The sequence below is a fragment of the Myotis brandtii genome, unplaced genomic scaffold (genome assembly GCF_000412655.1).
Source record: "Myotis brandtii unplaced genomic scaffold, ASM41265v1 scaffold230, whole genome shotgun sequence".
Classification (NCBI taxonomy): domain Eukaryota; kingdom Metazoa; phylum Chordata; class Mammalia; order Chiroptera; family Vespertilionidae; genus Myotis; species Myotis brandtii.
In genome coordinates, this window is record NW_005358650.1 from 8,654,546 (window position 1) to 8,669,275 (window position 14,730).

At 38.0% G+C, this 14,730-nt stretch overlaps 1 protein-coding gene across 4 annotated transcripts in view; it reads left to right on the plus strand.

The window, feature by feature from the left end:
- The window catches only part of YTHDC2 (YTH domain containing 2), a 62,941-nt gene that overhangs the window by 23,299 nt on the left and 24,912 nt on the right, over positions 1-14,730 (plus strand). For all 4 annotated transcript variants that reach the window (XM_014539913.1, XM_005866468.2, XM_014539912.1 and 1 more), the window contains exons 10-19: positions 2,803-2,929; positions 3,141-3,206; positions 6,396-6,574; positions 6,813-6,909; positions 6,990-7,077; positions 7,164-7,244; positions 9,542-9,624; positions 10,823-10,928; positions 12,372-12,491; positions 12,781-13,053. In XM_014539913.1, the coding sequence (XP_014395399.1) occupies positions 2,803-2,929; positions 3,141-3,206; positions 6,396-6,574; positions 6,813-6,909; positions 6,990-7,077; positions 7,164-7,244; positions 9,542-9,624; positions 10,823-10,928; positions 12,372-12,491; positions 12,781-13,053 (1,220 nt within the window). The remainder of the gene's footprint in view (positions 1-2,802; positions 2,930-3,140; positions 3,207-6,395; positions 6,575-6,812; positions 6,910-6,989; positions 7,078-7,163; positions 7,245-9,541; positions 9,625-10,822; positions 10,929-12,371; positions 12,492-12,780; positions 13,054-14,730) is intronic.

Consider the following 14,730-nt stretch of genomic DNA (forward strand, 5'->3'; position numbering starts at 1 on the left):
GCCGCCATCTTGGTTGGCAGTTAATTTGCATATCGCCCTGATTAGCCAATGGGAAGCGTAGCAGAGGTATGGTTAATTACCATGTTTGTCTATTATTAGATAGGATTATTGATCATTCCCTTCCTGAAACATTTTTTAAATTAACTTCTGATATTCCATACTTGATTTTCCTTCTTTTCTCCCTGGATGGAACTACTTGGTTTTCTTGGTAGGTTTATTCTTTTTTTTGACCTATAAATATGAAATGTCCCAGGCCTCAATCCTTTGATCTTCCTTCTACTTATACTTACTCACTATATGGATCTCATCTAATCATAGCTTTATGTATTTAATTGAAATTAGAGGCCCGGTGCACAAAAATTTGTGCACTCAGGGGTAGGGGGTCCTTCAGCCCGGCTTGTGCCCTCTCGCAGTCTGGGACCCCTCGGGGGTTACCACTTGCTGGCTGAGGCCTGCTCCCCGGGGGATTGGGCCTAAGATGGCAATCAGACATCCCTCTGGCAGCCCGGCAGCCCTTGGGGGATGTCCATTTGCCAGCGGGGAGCAGACCTAAGCTGCAGTCAGACATTCTTAGCACTGCTGAGGAGGCAGGAGAGGCTCCCACCACCACCGCTGTACTGGCAGCCATCAGCCTGGCTTGTGGCTGAGCAGAGCTCCCCCATGTGAGAGCGCACTGACCACCAGAGGGCAGCTCCTGCATTGAGTGTCTGCCCCCTAGTGGTCAGTGTGTGTCATAGTGACCAGTCATTCCCAGTCTTTCTGCTGTTAGGGTCAGTTTGCATATTACCCTTTTACTATATAGGATAGAGGCCTGGTGCATGGGTGGGGGCCAGCTGGTTGGCCCTGAAGTGTGTCCCGGATCAGGGTGGGGGTCCCGCTTGGGTGCCTGGCCAGCCTGGATGACGGGCTGATGGCTGTTTGCAGCTGGTCACACCCCCTTCAGGGTGGGGGTCCCCACTGGGGTGCCTGGCCAGTCTGGGTGAGGGGCTGAGGGCCGTTTTCAGGCTGGTCTGCGACTGAAGCTCCCCCCTCTTTTTTTTTTTCTTTTATTCTGGGATTTATTTACCTTCTATAGCTGTCACTGGAGCTGAGAGCCAGCTCCAGCTCTGAGGCCCTGCTCCAGCTCTGAGGCCGTGGCTGGCTGAAAGCAGGTATCTGGGGTTTGTTTAGCTTCTATAATTGAAACATTGTTGCTGTCCTGCTCGCTCCAACTCTGAGGCAGCGGCTGGCTGAAAGCAGGTATCTGGGGTTTGTTTAGCTTCTATAATTGAAACATTGTTGCTTCCGGAGCTCAGAGCTGGGCCGAGGCAGACGGGGAACCTTGGCTTCCTCCATCACTGGAGCAAGCAAGCCTCATATTCGCTTCAGCTGCGTGGCTGCCGGCCGCCATCTTTGTTGGCAGTTAATTTGCATATCCTGCTGATTAGCCAATGGGAAGCGTAGCGGAGGTATGGTCAATTACCATGTTTGTCTATTATTAGATAGGATTACTTGTAATTTTATGTCTCCAGTCCTGACCTCCCTCTCTCTTCAATATGTCTGATCAGTTGACATCTCTAGTTGGATGTCAATCGGATAAAACTGGATTTGCCCCAAACAACTTTTGATTTCCTCTCAACATGCTCTTTCCTTAGTGTTTCCTAAGTATGCATAGTCAATTGTAGATCTTTTTAAAAATGCAAGTGCCTGGCCATCTGAGACCACCTGAATCTGAACCTAAAGTACTATCATTCACTTAGTTGCTAAGTCAACAAAACATAAAGTCATCCTAGACTTTGTTCTCACACCCCACATATAACCCATTAACAAATTCTGTTAGTTTTACCTTCTAAATAAATCTAAATCTGACTATATTGCACTTCCCCTCTGCTGCCATCCTAGTATAAGCCAACATTTCTCTCCTGGACTACAGTAGTAGCCTATTAACTGCTTCTATTATGTTATTTTAGTCTCTTCTCCAGAGAACAATCAGATTGATCCTTTTAAAAAGGGAATTGGATTATGCTGCTTGCTTTTCTCTTACTTTTCCATGGCTTTCAATTCAAAGACCCTTCCCTGATTTGGTCTTTGGTTACCTTTTTTATCTCATTTTCTACTACTTTTTCCCTTGTTCACTCTGCTTTAGCCACCCTTATTTGGGCCTTTGTTTTGTTGTTTCCTGTGTCTGGAATTCTGTTCCCACAGATACTCATATGGCCCAATGTCTATTCCATTTAGCTCTCTATTTAGATAGTGATTTCTCAGAGAGGCCTTTTCTTATCATTTTACTAAAATTGCACCCTTTTCTTACTATTTCTTCTTACCTTGCTTTATTATTCTTATTGTACAGTTGATCCTTGAACAATGTGGGGTTAGGAGTGCAGTCCCCCATGCAGTTGAAAATTCCACATATATTTTGACTCCCCCCAAAATTAACTACAGTTCCACCCTGCCTGGTATGGCTCAGTTGGTTAGAGTGTTGTCTCAAGCACCAAAGGGATTCAGTCCCTGGTTGGGACACATATGGGAGGAAGCCCATTAGTGTATCTTGGTGAGCTTATGATAGTTTAATAACTGTCTTTTCTTCTCTGAAATTCCAGAGATAGTCCCTATTCCATCCTGTTTATATTAAGAGCATATTAATAACAGATCCTTTGGGATGATATGAGTTAAGGGTTGTATAATGCTGTTAATGATATAGTTAGGTGAAATAGCCAGTCCCAGCTAATTCTTCTGATGCTCAGTTCTTTCATTTAAATAAAAATTAAAATGATTTTAAATAATTTGGAAATTTAACACATATTTATCTTTTTCTTATTTTAGTTGATTACAGACATAGTGAAACCAGTGCAACAGTTCTGATGGTTGCCGCAGGACGAGGTTTTTCAAGTCAAGTAGAGCAGTTAATTAGTATGGGAGCCAATGTCCATAGCAAAGCATCAAATGGCTGGTAATTTTAAATTGTATCCATTCTTTGTATATCTTTGTATAGGTACACATATTTTTTGACTTTTCATATTTATCTTTATATTAAAAGCTATTGTGTAATAATTGCTGGTACATCTCTAATGGGTGAATGAAAAATTTTGAGCAACTACTAGTTTTGTAGTTTTGAGAACATTATTTATTTGTCTTAATTTGATATCTTTGAATTTTGGCAGGATGGCTTTAGATTGGGCTAAACACTTTGGGCAGACTGAAGTTGTGGATCTTCTAGAATCTTACAGGTAAAACTTTATACTATGTTTAATTCTAACTGCTTTTTAAAAAATCTCAGCCATGTAAATTATAGAAAGTGACAAATTTACAGTCCCTTATTGAGATATTTTGTGTGTGTGTGTGTGTGTGTGTGTGTGTGTGTGTGTGATTCTAAGGAATTTTTCTGATTTTTTGGTGTAGGTTGCTAATAAGATCCACTGTGTTATAATATTTATCTTATTTTTTATTTTATTTTGAAAAAGCAGAAGGGGAATTTCCAGTTAAACGTGGTAGCTACAGACATGTATTTATCACTGCATTTTCCCAAAACTTGACTAAAATGATAAGGAAAGGAATATAAAATGTGTAAACTGGCAAAATTATTTGGCAGATCCAAATGTTAATTCTAGTATGGTGGGTTTTGTTGTTATTTCAATAATAGCACTCAGAACCTGCAATCCTTTTAATGCTAACATTTTTAATGTTTCAGACATTCTTTTTTTTTTTTTTAATATATTTTTATTGGTTTCAGAGAGGAAGGGAGAGGGAGAGAAAGATAGAAACATCAATGATGAGAGAGAATCCTTGATCGGCTATCTCCTGCACAACCCACACTGGGGACTGAGCCCGCAAATGCCCTGACCAGGAATTGAACCATGACCTCCTGGGTCATAGGTTGATGCTCAACCACTGAACCACCGTGGCTGGGCTGTTTAGACATTTTTATGGTGTCAGGTATAGCACACTAGACACTACAAATTACCAAGTAATTATCTAGATAATATTTTAATTATTCTGGTTAATTGGGCTTTCTTTTTATTTCCCAGATTATGACATTATCAATTACAAATTTTAAATATTTAAAATTAAATATATTATGTTTGTTGCATAATTCATAATTGATATCTAAAGTTTATAGCTTAAAACAAATAATGTAATAGCATCTTCATTTACCTGTTAAAAAGTAAGAAAAAAACTTGGAATGTTTTAAAATGGATCTTAAAGTTTAAATACTGCAATTATAAAGTTGTATAAGTTTAATGTTTTCCCCAATGAAAGCAGTCTTATGTTTATCTTTCTGCCAAACTCTTTTAGAGAGATTGTATTATATTTATTTCCTAGAAATCTTATGGATAAATACTAGTGATAGTAGTAGTTTATATCTTTACTAGAGGCCCGATGCACGAAAATTCGTGCAAGAGTAGGCCTTCCTTCCCCCGGCTGTTTGCACCGGCTTCCCTGTGGCACCCAGGACCTGGGCTTCCCTCCTCCAGCCGCTGGCAGGCACCTGGGACCCGGGCTGGCTTCCCCCGGGCCTCCCGCAGGCACCTGGGACCTGGGCTGGCTTCCCCTGGGCCGCCTGCAGGCACCCGGGACCCCTACTGGTTTTCCCCAGGCCGCATGCAGGCACCCAGGACCCAGGCTGGCTTCCCTCAGGCCTCCCGCAGGCGCCTGGGATCCGGCTGGCTTTCCTCCAGCCCCAGCTTCGTCAGGAAGGGCATCCGGAAGATGTCTGGTCTAATTAGCATATTCCCCCATTTATTTTTATAGATGTGTAGGATAAAGAATTAAGGCATTTATTTCAGTAATTTATGCTGAATCTGGCTTTTGGAAAATAGCAAAATTAACTTACTTTTAGTATAGAACTACCAAATTAAGAATCTTGTTAAGTTGGTACCTATAGAATTTTCTTTAAATGGAATTTTCTTCAGAGTGTTGTTTATCATAGTGAAGAATAAGAAACAACCTACTAAGAAAATATAATGATGACCATAAGTTTGGTTTTTAAATGTTTATTGAGATAAAATTCATAAACCATATCAATCACCCAATTAAGTGTGCATTTAAAGTTTTTTAGTATGTTTACAGTGTTATGCAGTCATTACCACAATCAATTTTAAGAACATATTCATTACCCCAAGAGGAAATCTATACTATCAGTCACTCCTCATTTTCCCCAACTCTCACAGCCCAAAGCATCCACTAATGTTCTGTTTCTATAGATTTGTCTATTCTGGGTATCCTATATAATAAAGGGTAATATGCAAATTGACCCTAACAGGTAACCAACCAGGAATGATCGGTCGCTATGACACTCACTGACCACCAGGGGGCAGATGCTTAATGTAGGAGCTGCCTCCTGGTGGTCAGTGCACTTCCACAGGGGGAGCGCCACTCAGCCAGAAGCCGGCTCATGGCTGGTCAGCACAGCAGTGGTGGTGGGAGCCTTGCCTGCCTCCGTGGCAGCGCTAAGGATGTCTGACTAGTGGAGCGGGCCTGAGCCAATAGTCGGACATCCTCCAAAGGCTCCCAGGCTGCCAGAGGGATGTCTGACTGCCAGCTTAGGCCTGATCCCCCCACGAGTGGGCCTAAGCAGGCAGGTGGACATCCCCCGAGGGTTTCTGGACTGCCAGAGGGCGCAGGCCGAACTAAGGGGACTCCCTCCCGTGTGCACGAATTTTCATGCACCAGGTCTCTAGTTCCATATAATTGGAATCATATAATATGATTGATGGTCTTCTGTGATTGGCTTTGTTCACCTAGCATGATGTTTTCAAGGTTTATTCATGTTGCAGCATCCTTTTCTGATTGAGTAATATTCCATTCTGTGGACAGATCACAGTTTTTTATCCATTCATTAGTTGATGAACATTTTGGTTGTTTCTACTGTTATGAATAATATTGGTATGAACATTTGTCTACAAATTTTTATGTGGACATGTATTTTTATTTCTTTTGTATATATACCTAAGAGTCAAATTGCTGGGGCATATGGTAACACTCTGTTTAACATTTTGAGAAACTGACACATTGTTTTCAAAATGGCTGCGGTATTTTACATTCCTACTTAGCAATGTGTGAGGGGAAAGTTCCAATTTCTCCACACCCTCTCTAACATTGTTTTTTAATGAAGTGTTATCTCGTGGTTTTGATATTTGTTTCTCTAATGACGAATAACATTTTTTCATGTGTTTTTTGGTCATTTGCATATTTTCTGTGGAGAAATTTCTTCAGGTTGTGTTTTTTAAAAAGTACTTATTGTCAAATTTACTTTGAATAATGTACTTTAAACCAAAACATGAATTATAGTTGGGACATTAAATATCACTTATCTTTCTTAATGTCTGTTGAAAATTTGAAGAAGGACATAGTGGGGCTCATTGGTCTTAAAGGGTTATTCTTTTTAATTAAAGTTGACTTGGCCTTCTTTTTTTTAGTGCTTCATTGGAATTTGGAAATCTAGATGAAAGTTCTCTGGTTCAAACAAATGGAAGTGACCTCAATGCAGAAGATAGAGAGCTCCTGAAAGCTTATCATCATAGTTTTGATGATGAAAAAGTAGACTTGGATTTGATCATGCATCTCCTGTACAATATCTGCCATAGTTGTGATGCTGGTAAATAAGTGTTGTCTAAAAGATCTGGAACAAAATGTATACTTTGATTTAAAAATTAATAATTTGTGTGTACAAATTTTTGTATAATTCCCTTGACAATGCATAACCTCTTAAGTATCTTAATTATTACAGTTTATCAGTACTTGAAAACATGTGATATAGTTCATTATAGCTAATTCTATTGATTGGTTCTGGTTTTACATGAAATTTAATATTAACAAAATCATTTCTCTCCAAGGTGCAATATTAATTTTTCTGCCTGGATATGATGAAATTGTTGGACTGAGGGATCGCATCCTATTTGATGATAAGCGGTTTGCTGACAATACACATAGGTAAAAACTAAAGCTTTATATTTTTTGATTTAAATTAAAGATAGGCACCATAGTATATTTTCTCTTTCAATTGTCAACAGATATCAAGTCTTTATGCTTCATTCAAACATGCAAACATCTGATCAAAAGAAAGTATTAAAAAACCCACCTGCAGGTGTTCGAAAAATAGTAAGCTTCATAAAATTTTATTTTTTCTATTTTAGTAGTCATTGGTTCTGTTTTCATATTAACTATAACATAACATCCCATTGCAGATCCTTTCCACCAATATTGCTGAAACCAGCATCACAGTCAATGATGTTGTCTTTGTTATTGATTCTGGTAAGGTGAAAGAGGTATGTATGGTTAAGTTGTATTTTCAACTCAAATGAGGAAGGTTAAGATGCATTTAAGTACATGCTTTCATAAGAAGAATTCACTTTAATGGGGATATTTCTGGTTCTAGATAAATTTAACAGTAAATGTTAATTTCACTAAAGTGAATATTCTCCCTTAAACAATTCAGTGTATAGGATCTATCTTGTTATTTTTACAAATTATACAAAAAAGTAGCTTTTGCTCACTACATATTAGGAAGGAAGTAAAGGGTTTGGCTAGTTACAGTGAAAATTTTGTCCAACTGTGGGCATTTGATTACATGTTTTCATTCTACATGTGGGAATGGCCCATATCCTTCTTATTTATTGTTATATCTTCAATGCTCCAAGAATAGTAGGTAATCAGGAGATATTTAATGTAAGGGAGCCATACTGAAAGAAAGCAAACAAAAAATAAATTTCATTAGATCACTGCCATGTTTAATCTTTGACCTATTGTCTATGGCTGCTTTTACACTGCAGTGGCAGAGTAGTTGCAACAAAGACCCTCTGCAAAGGCTAAAATATTTAGTACCAGCCCCTGCTGTAAATAAAAGTCAGCATTTCCTTTTAGTAATGGAGTGCCTAGCAACTCTCATTTCACTGAAAGAATTGAAAATGATAAAGGTAGTTGATTTGTCAAGGAAAGAAATACTATCCATGTTGTAGAAGGCAAAGTATGTCTGTTCTAGTGGATATAAATAATGGTTTTTAATGTGAAAATTTTTTTAATTACTTTATAATATTTTCAGTGTTCATTTTCAAGATGTTTCTAGGAATATCTTGTAGAAAAAATTTTTATAAAATTTGGACATTTCATTGTAGTTGGATACTGTAAAGAAGGGGTACATTTTATTTTTTATAGGAGAATAATTATGAATATTATTAAAAATCTGAATAGTGAGTCAATGAAAATTCAGATTTTATTGCCCTAAAATTATCTAGAGCTGAAGTAGATTTTGAATATCTTAGAAATTAATTTCTTTAGGTGTTATTTATCAAATAAACATGACAAATGTAACATTTTATTAAAAACTAAATAAGTAGCATCTTTTCTAAAAATCCCAGAAACTATTAGGAGAAACACATTTGTAGTTTTATATAGTTATTTTTTGAAAGGGAAATTATTGTCACTGAATGTTTGAAGCATATTTTAGTCATGTTTCTCTACAGTAAATTTTCTTTGAGGAAGTATGCTGTAACATTCTGGATCGGCTAACTACATTACAGTAGTAGCTCAGCAGGAGATACAGTGGAAGGGATTAAAATGTTTTTCACTTTGGGATAGGATTGTTTCAGCTATTGTTATTCTTTTAAAAAAATATATTTCTTTATTGATTTCAGAGAGGAAGGAAGAGGGTGAGATAGAAACATCAATGATAAGAGAGAACAATTGATTGGCTGCCTCCTGCACACCCCCTACTGGGGATGGAGCCCGCAACCCAGGCTTGTGCCCTTGGCCGGAATCGAACCCGGGACCCCTCAGTCTGCAGGCTGACGCTCTATCCACTGAGCCAAACCAGCTAGGGTGGCCATTGTTATTCTTATTTCTCTAGATCAAGCTTCCTAGAAAGTATTTTAGAAAAATGTTTTTTCCTGATCTGTTCTTCACAATGATGTAAACCTGATGGACAGTGATGTGAAGAGAATAGATTAGTTCTTTCCCATCTTGATGCCTTATGAGAACTGACTGCTATTATTTAACTGTAGAAGAGAGAAACAAATAGCTCAGCAAGGCACAGAATGAGGGAGTTTTTCAGGTCTTCTGAGTTATTATTCTTTTTCTTTAGAATGTTTGTAGTCAGAAATCTGGATTAAAAAAAATTAGTACTCTGCTGTAATTATCTAATCAAGGGGCACTCTGAATTAAACTTGGCATATTAAAATATAACTAGAGGCCCGGTGCACAAAGTTCGTGCACTTGGGGGGGTGCGTCCCTCAGCCTGGCCTGCGCCCTCTTGCAGTCCGGGATCCCTGGGGGGATGTCCCACTAAGCCTTCAGTCAGACATCCTTAGCATTGTCATGGAGGCGGGAGAGGCTCCCACCACTGCCCCTGGGCTCGCCAGCCATGAGCCCGGCTTCTGGCTGAGCAGTGCTCCCCCTGTGGGAGCACACTGACCACCAGGGGGCAGCTCCTGCATTGAGTGTCTGCCCCCTGGTGGTCATTCCACCATTTGGTCATTTGCATATTAGCCTTTTATTATATAGGATGGTTTTGCTATTTCTTCCTAAATGCCTTTTAAGTTTTAACATGAAGGTGATTTAAATATTACAGAAATCCTTTGATGCACTGAATTTTGTTACAATGTTAAAAATGGTGTGGATTTCCAAAGCTAGTGCCATACAACGAAAGGGCAGGTAATGTATATTTAATGTACATTCAAAAATTGCCTGTAAAATGGAAACATATTCATATGTATTACATATTAATGTATATTGCAGTTTCTGTAAAATGTTAACATTTTCATGTTAGTCTTTATTTTATATTACTTTTGCAAAGCAAACTAATTTAATACTGTTTAAAAAATATCACATTCAGGTTATGTTAAAATTAAAAATTTTTGCCTGGTATAAACCATATTCATAACATGTAAGAAACTTAAAACAAAAAATAAAAGCAAAAATGTCAAACATTTGCAAGATGGGACAAAGGACTAATTTTTGTATTATACAAAAAAGCTTTTAAAAAACTGGTTAATAAAGACCAGCACATTAACTTCACATATGTTACCTTATGTATATACCAAAATAAATGTAAATTAATGAGGTACTGCTTATCAGATTGACATTGATGAAAATGTTAATAGTGCGTGCAACAGAGCTGGCAAAAGCATGGGCCTATAGGCTTTCATAGTTTGCTGATGGGAGTGTAAATTGGTGAGATTTCTTCAGAGGGCAGTTTGAAACTGTTTATCCAAATCTACCCTTCCATAGTGGATTCCACTTCTCATAATTTATCCTGAGTATACTTGCACATGATGTATGTTTAAGAATGTTTTTCATAGCATTTTTTTGTAATAGTTTGGGAACACTGTAGTGTCCATCAACAGTGAAGTGGTTATATTGCTAAAGCCACACAGTGGTATACCAGTGTAACTGTTAAAAGGAAAATATTTGGATGTATGTCTTTTTATGTGGGATGAGTTTTCAGAATATATTAAGTGAGAAAAGTAAGGTATGGAACATGTCTCTCATATTCTGCTGTACTAAAAAATATATGTTTGTATATATATTTAGATGTAAATGCATTGTTAAGTCCGAGAGAAACATTGAAAAACAATTATTGGCTCTGTGTTTCACTTACTGACAATTGTAAACCTACTTTGCCCACCCCTATATATCATTTAGGTACCATTCATGAATCTCACTTTATAAATGAGATAATGGAGTCCTAGACAAGTGAAGTGCCGTCATAAAGGATAAGTGTCAGAGTAGCAATTCAAACTCGGATGTCCTGATACTAGTTCAGTGTTCTATATCCTAAATCACATTGGTTGTACAGTTTACTTATTATAGTCTTTATTCCTGAGTCTTAATTTTGTATTTTACTTTAAAGGGCAGGGCGATGTAGACCTGGAATTTGTTTTCGTCTGTTCAGTAGACTCCGATTCCAGAATATGTTGGAATTTCAGACTCCAGAACTTTTGAGAATGCCATTACAGGTAGAAGTTTACTTAACTCTAAAAGCCTATCTTTGTGGGAAAGGGAGGAGAAGGGATCATTTCAACTTATGCTGATTTGACTTTTCAATAATCAATTTATGAAACAATTTATAAAACAAAATTATCAAATATATATTATGGTAGGTGGTTATGTATATAACTAATATTTTTTATATACAGAAAATTTAATTTACAAACCTTCAAAGCTTTAAAGAATTACTTGAGTATAGTTTATAAGAATAGCATTTGTTTTTGTGCATTATTCTAGGAGTCTGTCAACCATGTAGTTTTCACCTTTTACATTTTCAATGAGGATTACAAAACAAATTATTTGACGTCCAAAACATAATACCAGAATCTCAGTTTAAGATGCTGAGGTTACCTTGGTAGATTTGGAACTAAGTTCACTGAAATTTCCTGGCCGTTACTGTTTTCCTTCAGGTTTTCTGACTTCATGGAACAGCCTAGGGAAAACTATCATAGCATTAATTCGATTCTCTGCTGTGCTGAACTAGATGCTGACTCCCAAACCTTTAAAGAGACACTACATCATATTTTTGGTAACCACATATCTAGATGACTTCCCACTTCCTCATGCTCATGTGCCATTTTATGTTCTTCTTAGGACAAATTATAAAATTCTTAACAAACGCCTAAATTATTTCTCAAGCTTGTGTCTCCAGTTTTAATTTTTTAGCTCCTGCCTTTTGTCCTCTCTCTACTCATACCAGTAGTTTTCATTTCCCAAGCACATCTTATTTGTATTGATCTTAGGGCCTTCATATGTGCTATTCCCTCTCGCGAGACTCCTCCCCCTTACTCTTTTTATAATTAACTCCTACTCAGTCTTTATGTCTTAGTTTAAATGTCATTTCCTCAAGAAATGGTTTTTGACTAAAATGGCTTCCTTTTCCTGCTTCTTCCTGAACTTGATTAATTTACCTCTTCAGCTCCCTGTGTCCTTCATAGCATTTATCACAGTTGTAATTAAAGAGTTAATTATGTAATTATTCTGTTCTTCACACACAATGAAAACTTCATGAGGGTGGACACTTGTCTGACAGTCTGTCCTCTTCTTTTTCTCCAACTTGCTGCACAGTACCTAGCACTTAGTAAGCACTTAAGTATTTGTTGAATAGATACAAGATTCCAGAAGGTAATATAAAGGAAAAAAAAGATATTTTGGACAGTAACTCTTAAAACTGTGTGAGGAGACATTGTCACTGGTGGCAGTGGTAATTTTGATATGAATTGTTGGAGGGTGTTCATAAAAATTTTGGAACCTAGGGCAAAGTATGAGCCTATGTTTCCTTGAAAGACATTGTTCCCTTTACTGTTGTTCATTTTAGTCAGAGACTGCTAGTCTTTGGGAACTGTAGTTCTCATGATTTCTTTAAAAATAAATGTCAATATCTCAAAATTATTTGCTATTCTTATTTACAGGAACTTTGTTTACATACCAAACTGTTAGCTCCAGTTAATTGTCCTATTGCGGATTTCCTTATGAAAGCTCCTGAACCTCCACCAGCTTTAATTGTACGGAATGCTGTACAAATGCTTAAGGTTCGTGTCTTAATGGTTTTATTTAACCTATATGAAATTTAAACCAAATGAGAACACATCTTAACTAAAACGATCTTAACCATGTACTTTGAATAAATACTGTTGTGGTAGTTATAATAAAACAGTAGCTCGTTTTAATATATTTAAAGCAAAATATATTTTTTGTGTGTGATGTGATAGCAAAACAAAGTTTACATTCTCATTTCTTTTTTATAGACTTTTAGATATGTCATTTGCTTAAACATAGTTTTTGGTTATGTTAAATTCTGTCTTCTATTCTTTTGTTTAGACAATAGATGCAATGGATGCATGGGAAGATCTCACTGAACTTGGATATCATTTGGCTGACTTGCCAGTAGAACCACATCTTGGTAAAATGGTCCTGTGTGCTGTTGTTTTAAAGTGTCTGGACCCTATCCTTACAATTGCCTGCACACTAGCCTATCGAGATCCTTTTGTCTTGCCAACTCAGGCCTCTCAAAAACGCGCAGCTATGCTTTGTAGGAAACGTTTCACTGCTGGAACTTTCAGTGATCATATGGCACTTCTCAGAGCATTCCAGGTACTATCATTGTTATTTCATTTCTGAAAATGTTGCTGGTTAAACACATTTCTGGAGCAAGTGTAAGAAATTTAAAAACTAGATATGATTCTATTAATTTTGTTTCATTATAACATCACATTTTATTAATTTCCCAGAAAAAAATCTTCCTACTGTTAATGTTAACATTATCACAGTTTTTCTCTACTTTTTTTCTTTCATTTTATCTTTGTAGGAATATGTGTATTGTAGGTGTGTACATACTTATTTTTATTTATACTTGTATTTATTTTTAATACTCAAGTTTCTTTTTTTTTTTTTTTTTTTTTAATATATTTTTTATTGTTTTTTTACAGAGAAGAAGGGGGAGGGATACCAAGGTACATGCCCCTGACCGGAATCGAACCTGGGACCCTTCAGTCCGCAGGCCGACGCTCTATCCACTGAGCCAAACCGGTTCGGCAATACTCAAGTTTCTTATCTTTCAATTATATCTTGGGCAAGGAATGCTCTAAAATTTTAGTTAATAACACTCTATGTTACTCGAAATATATAGAACAAAGCTTAGAAGAAATTTACCTTGAGTTTAATGTCTATTTTTTTTTTTTAGAGTACACCTTTTTTTTTGTATGATCAAGACACTATGCTAAGAACTTAATTTTATAAAGCAAAATAAAAAAAAATCACTTAAAACCTATCCTATATAATAAAAAGCTAATATGCAAATCGATTGAATGGCAGAATTACCAGTCGCTATGACATGCACTAGCCACCAACCGGCAGACGCTCAATGCAGGAGCTGCCCCCTGGTGGTCAGTGCACTCCCACAGGGGAGCGCTGCTCAGCCAGAAGCTGGGCTCACGGCTGGCTAGCGCAGCGGCGGTGGCCGGAGCCTCTCCCGCCTCTGCCGCAGTCGGACACCCCCCTAGGGCTCCCAGACTGCGAGAGGGCACAGGACGGGCTGAAGGACCCCCCCCCCCACTCCTCCCTCCCTGAGTGCATGAATTTCGTGCACCAGGCCTCTAGTTAAGATAATAGTAGTGAAAAATGAGGAAAGGGCTAAATGGGAAAGGAAAGATAAGGAAAGTGAGGCTTTGAAGAAGGGAAATTATATATAATTTAGAAATTCAGATGCAGGGGATAATTTCATTATTTCTTCAAAAGGTAGACATGTTATTTATCCTTAAATTCTTCTGAATGTAGTCTATGCCTATACATTAAAAAAGCATTTTTTTTTTTGTTTAAGCTGAAAATACTTTTTTTCAAGTATTTCCTTATAATACATACAATTTACAAAAATATTTACAAGCTTCTTTTGTGTGAGCATTATTAAACAACTAGAGGCCTGGTGCACGAAATTGTGCATGGGTACGGTCCCTAGGCCTGGCCTGTGATCAGGGCCATCTTTCCCGGCTGCCAGCAGCCGGCCCCGCCCTCTGCTGCCACCCACCCCCGGTTTCCTGTTTGCCATCGGCGATCGGAACCTGACAGCCAGGGGAAGGGACTGAGAGGTTGGCCATTCCCACCTGCTTGTTGGCCCCACCCCCACTGCGGGTCACCCTCTGTGTGTAGGCTGACCGGTGGGGTGGGGGCCTTGGCCTGGAGCCACACGTGTCCTCTGCCACCCACCCCCGGTTCCCCGTTCACCATTGGGCAATCAGAGCCTTCCGGCCAGGGAAAGGGACCGAGAGGTGGTCA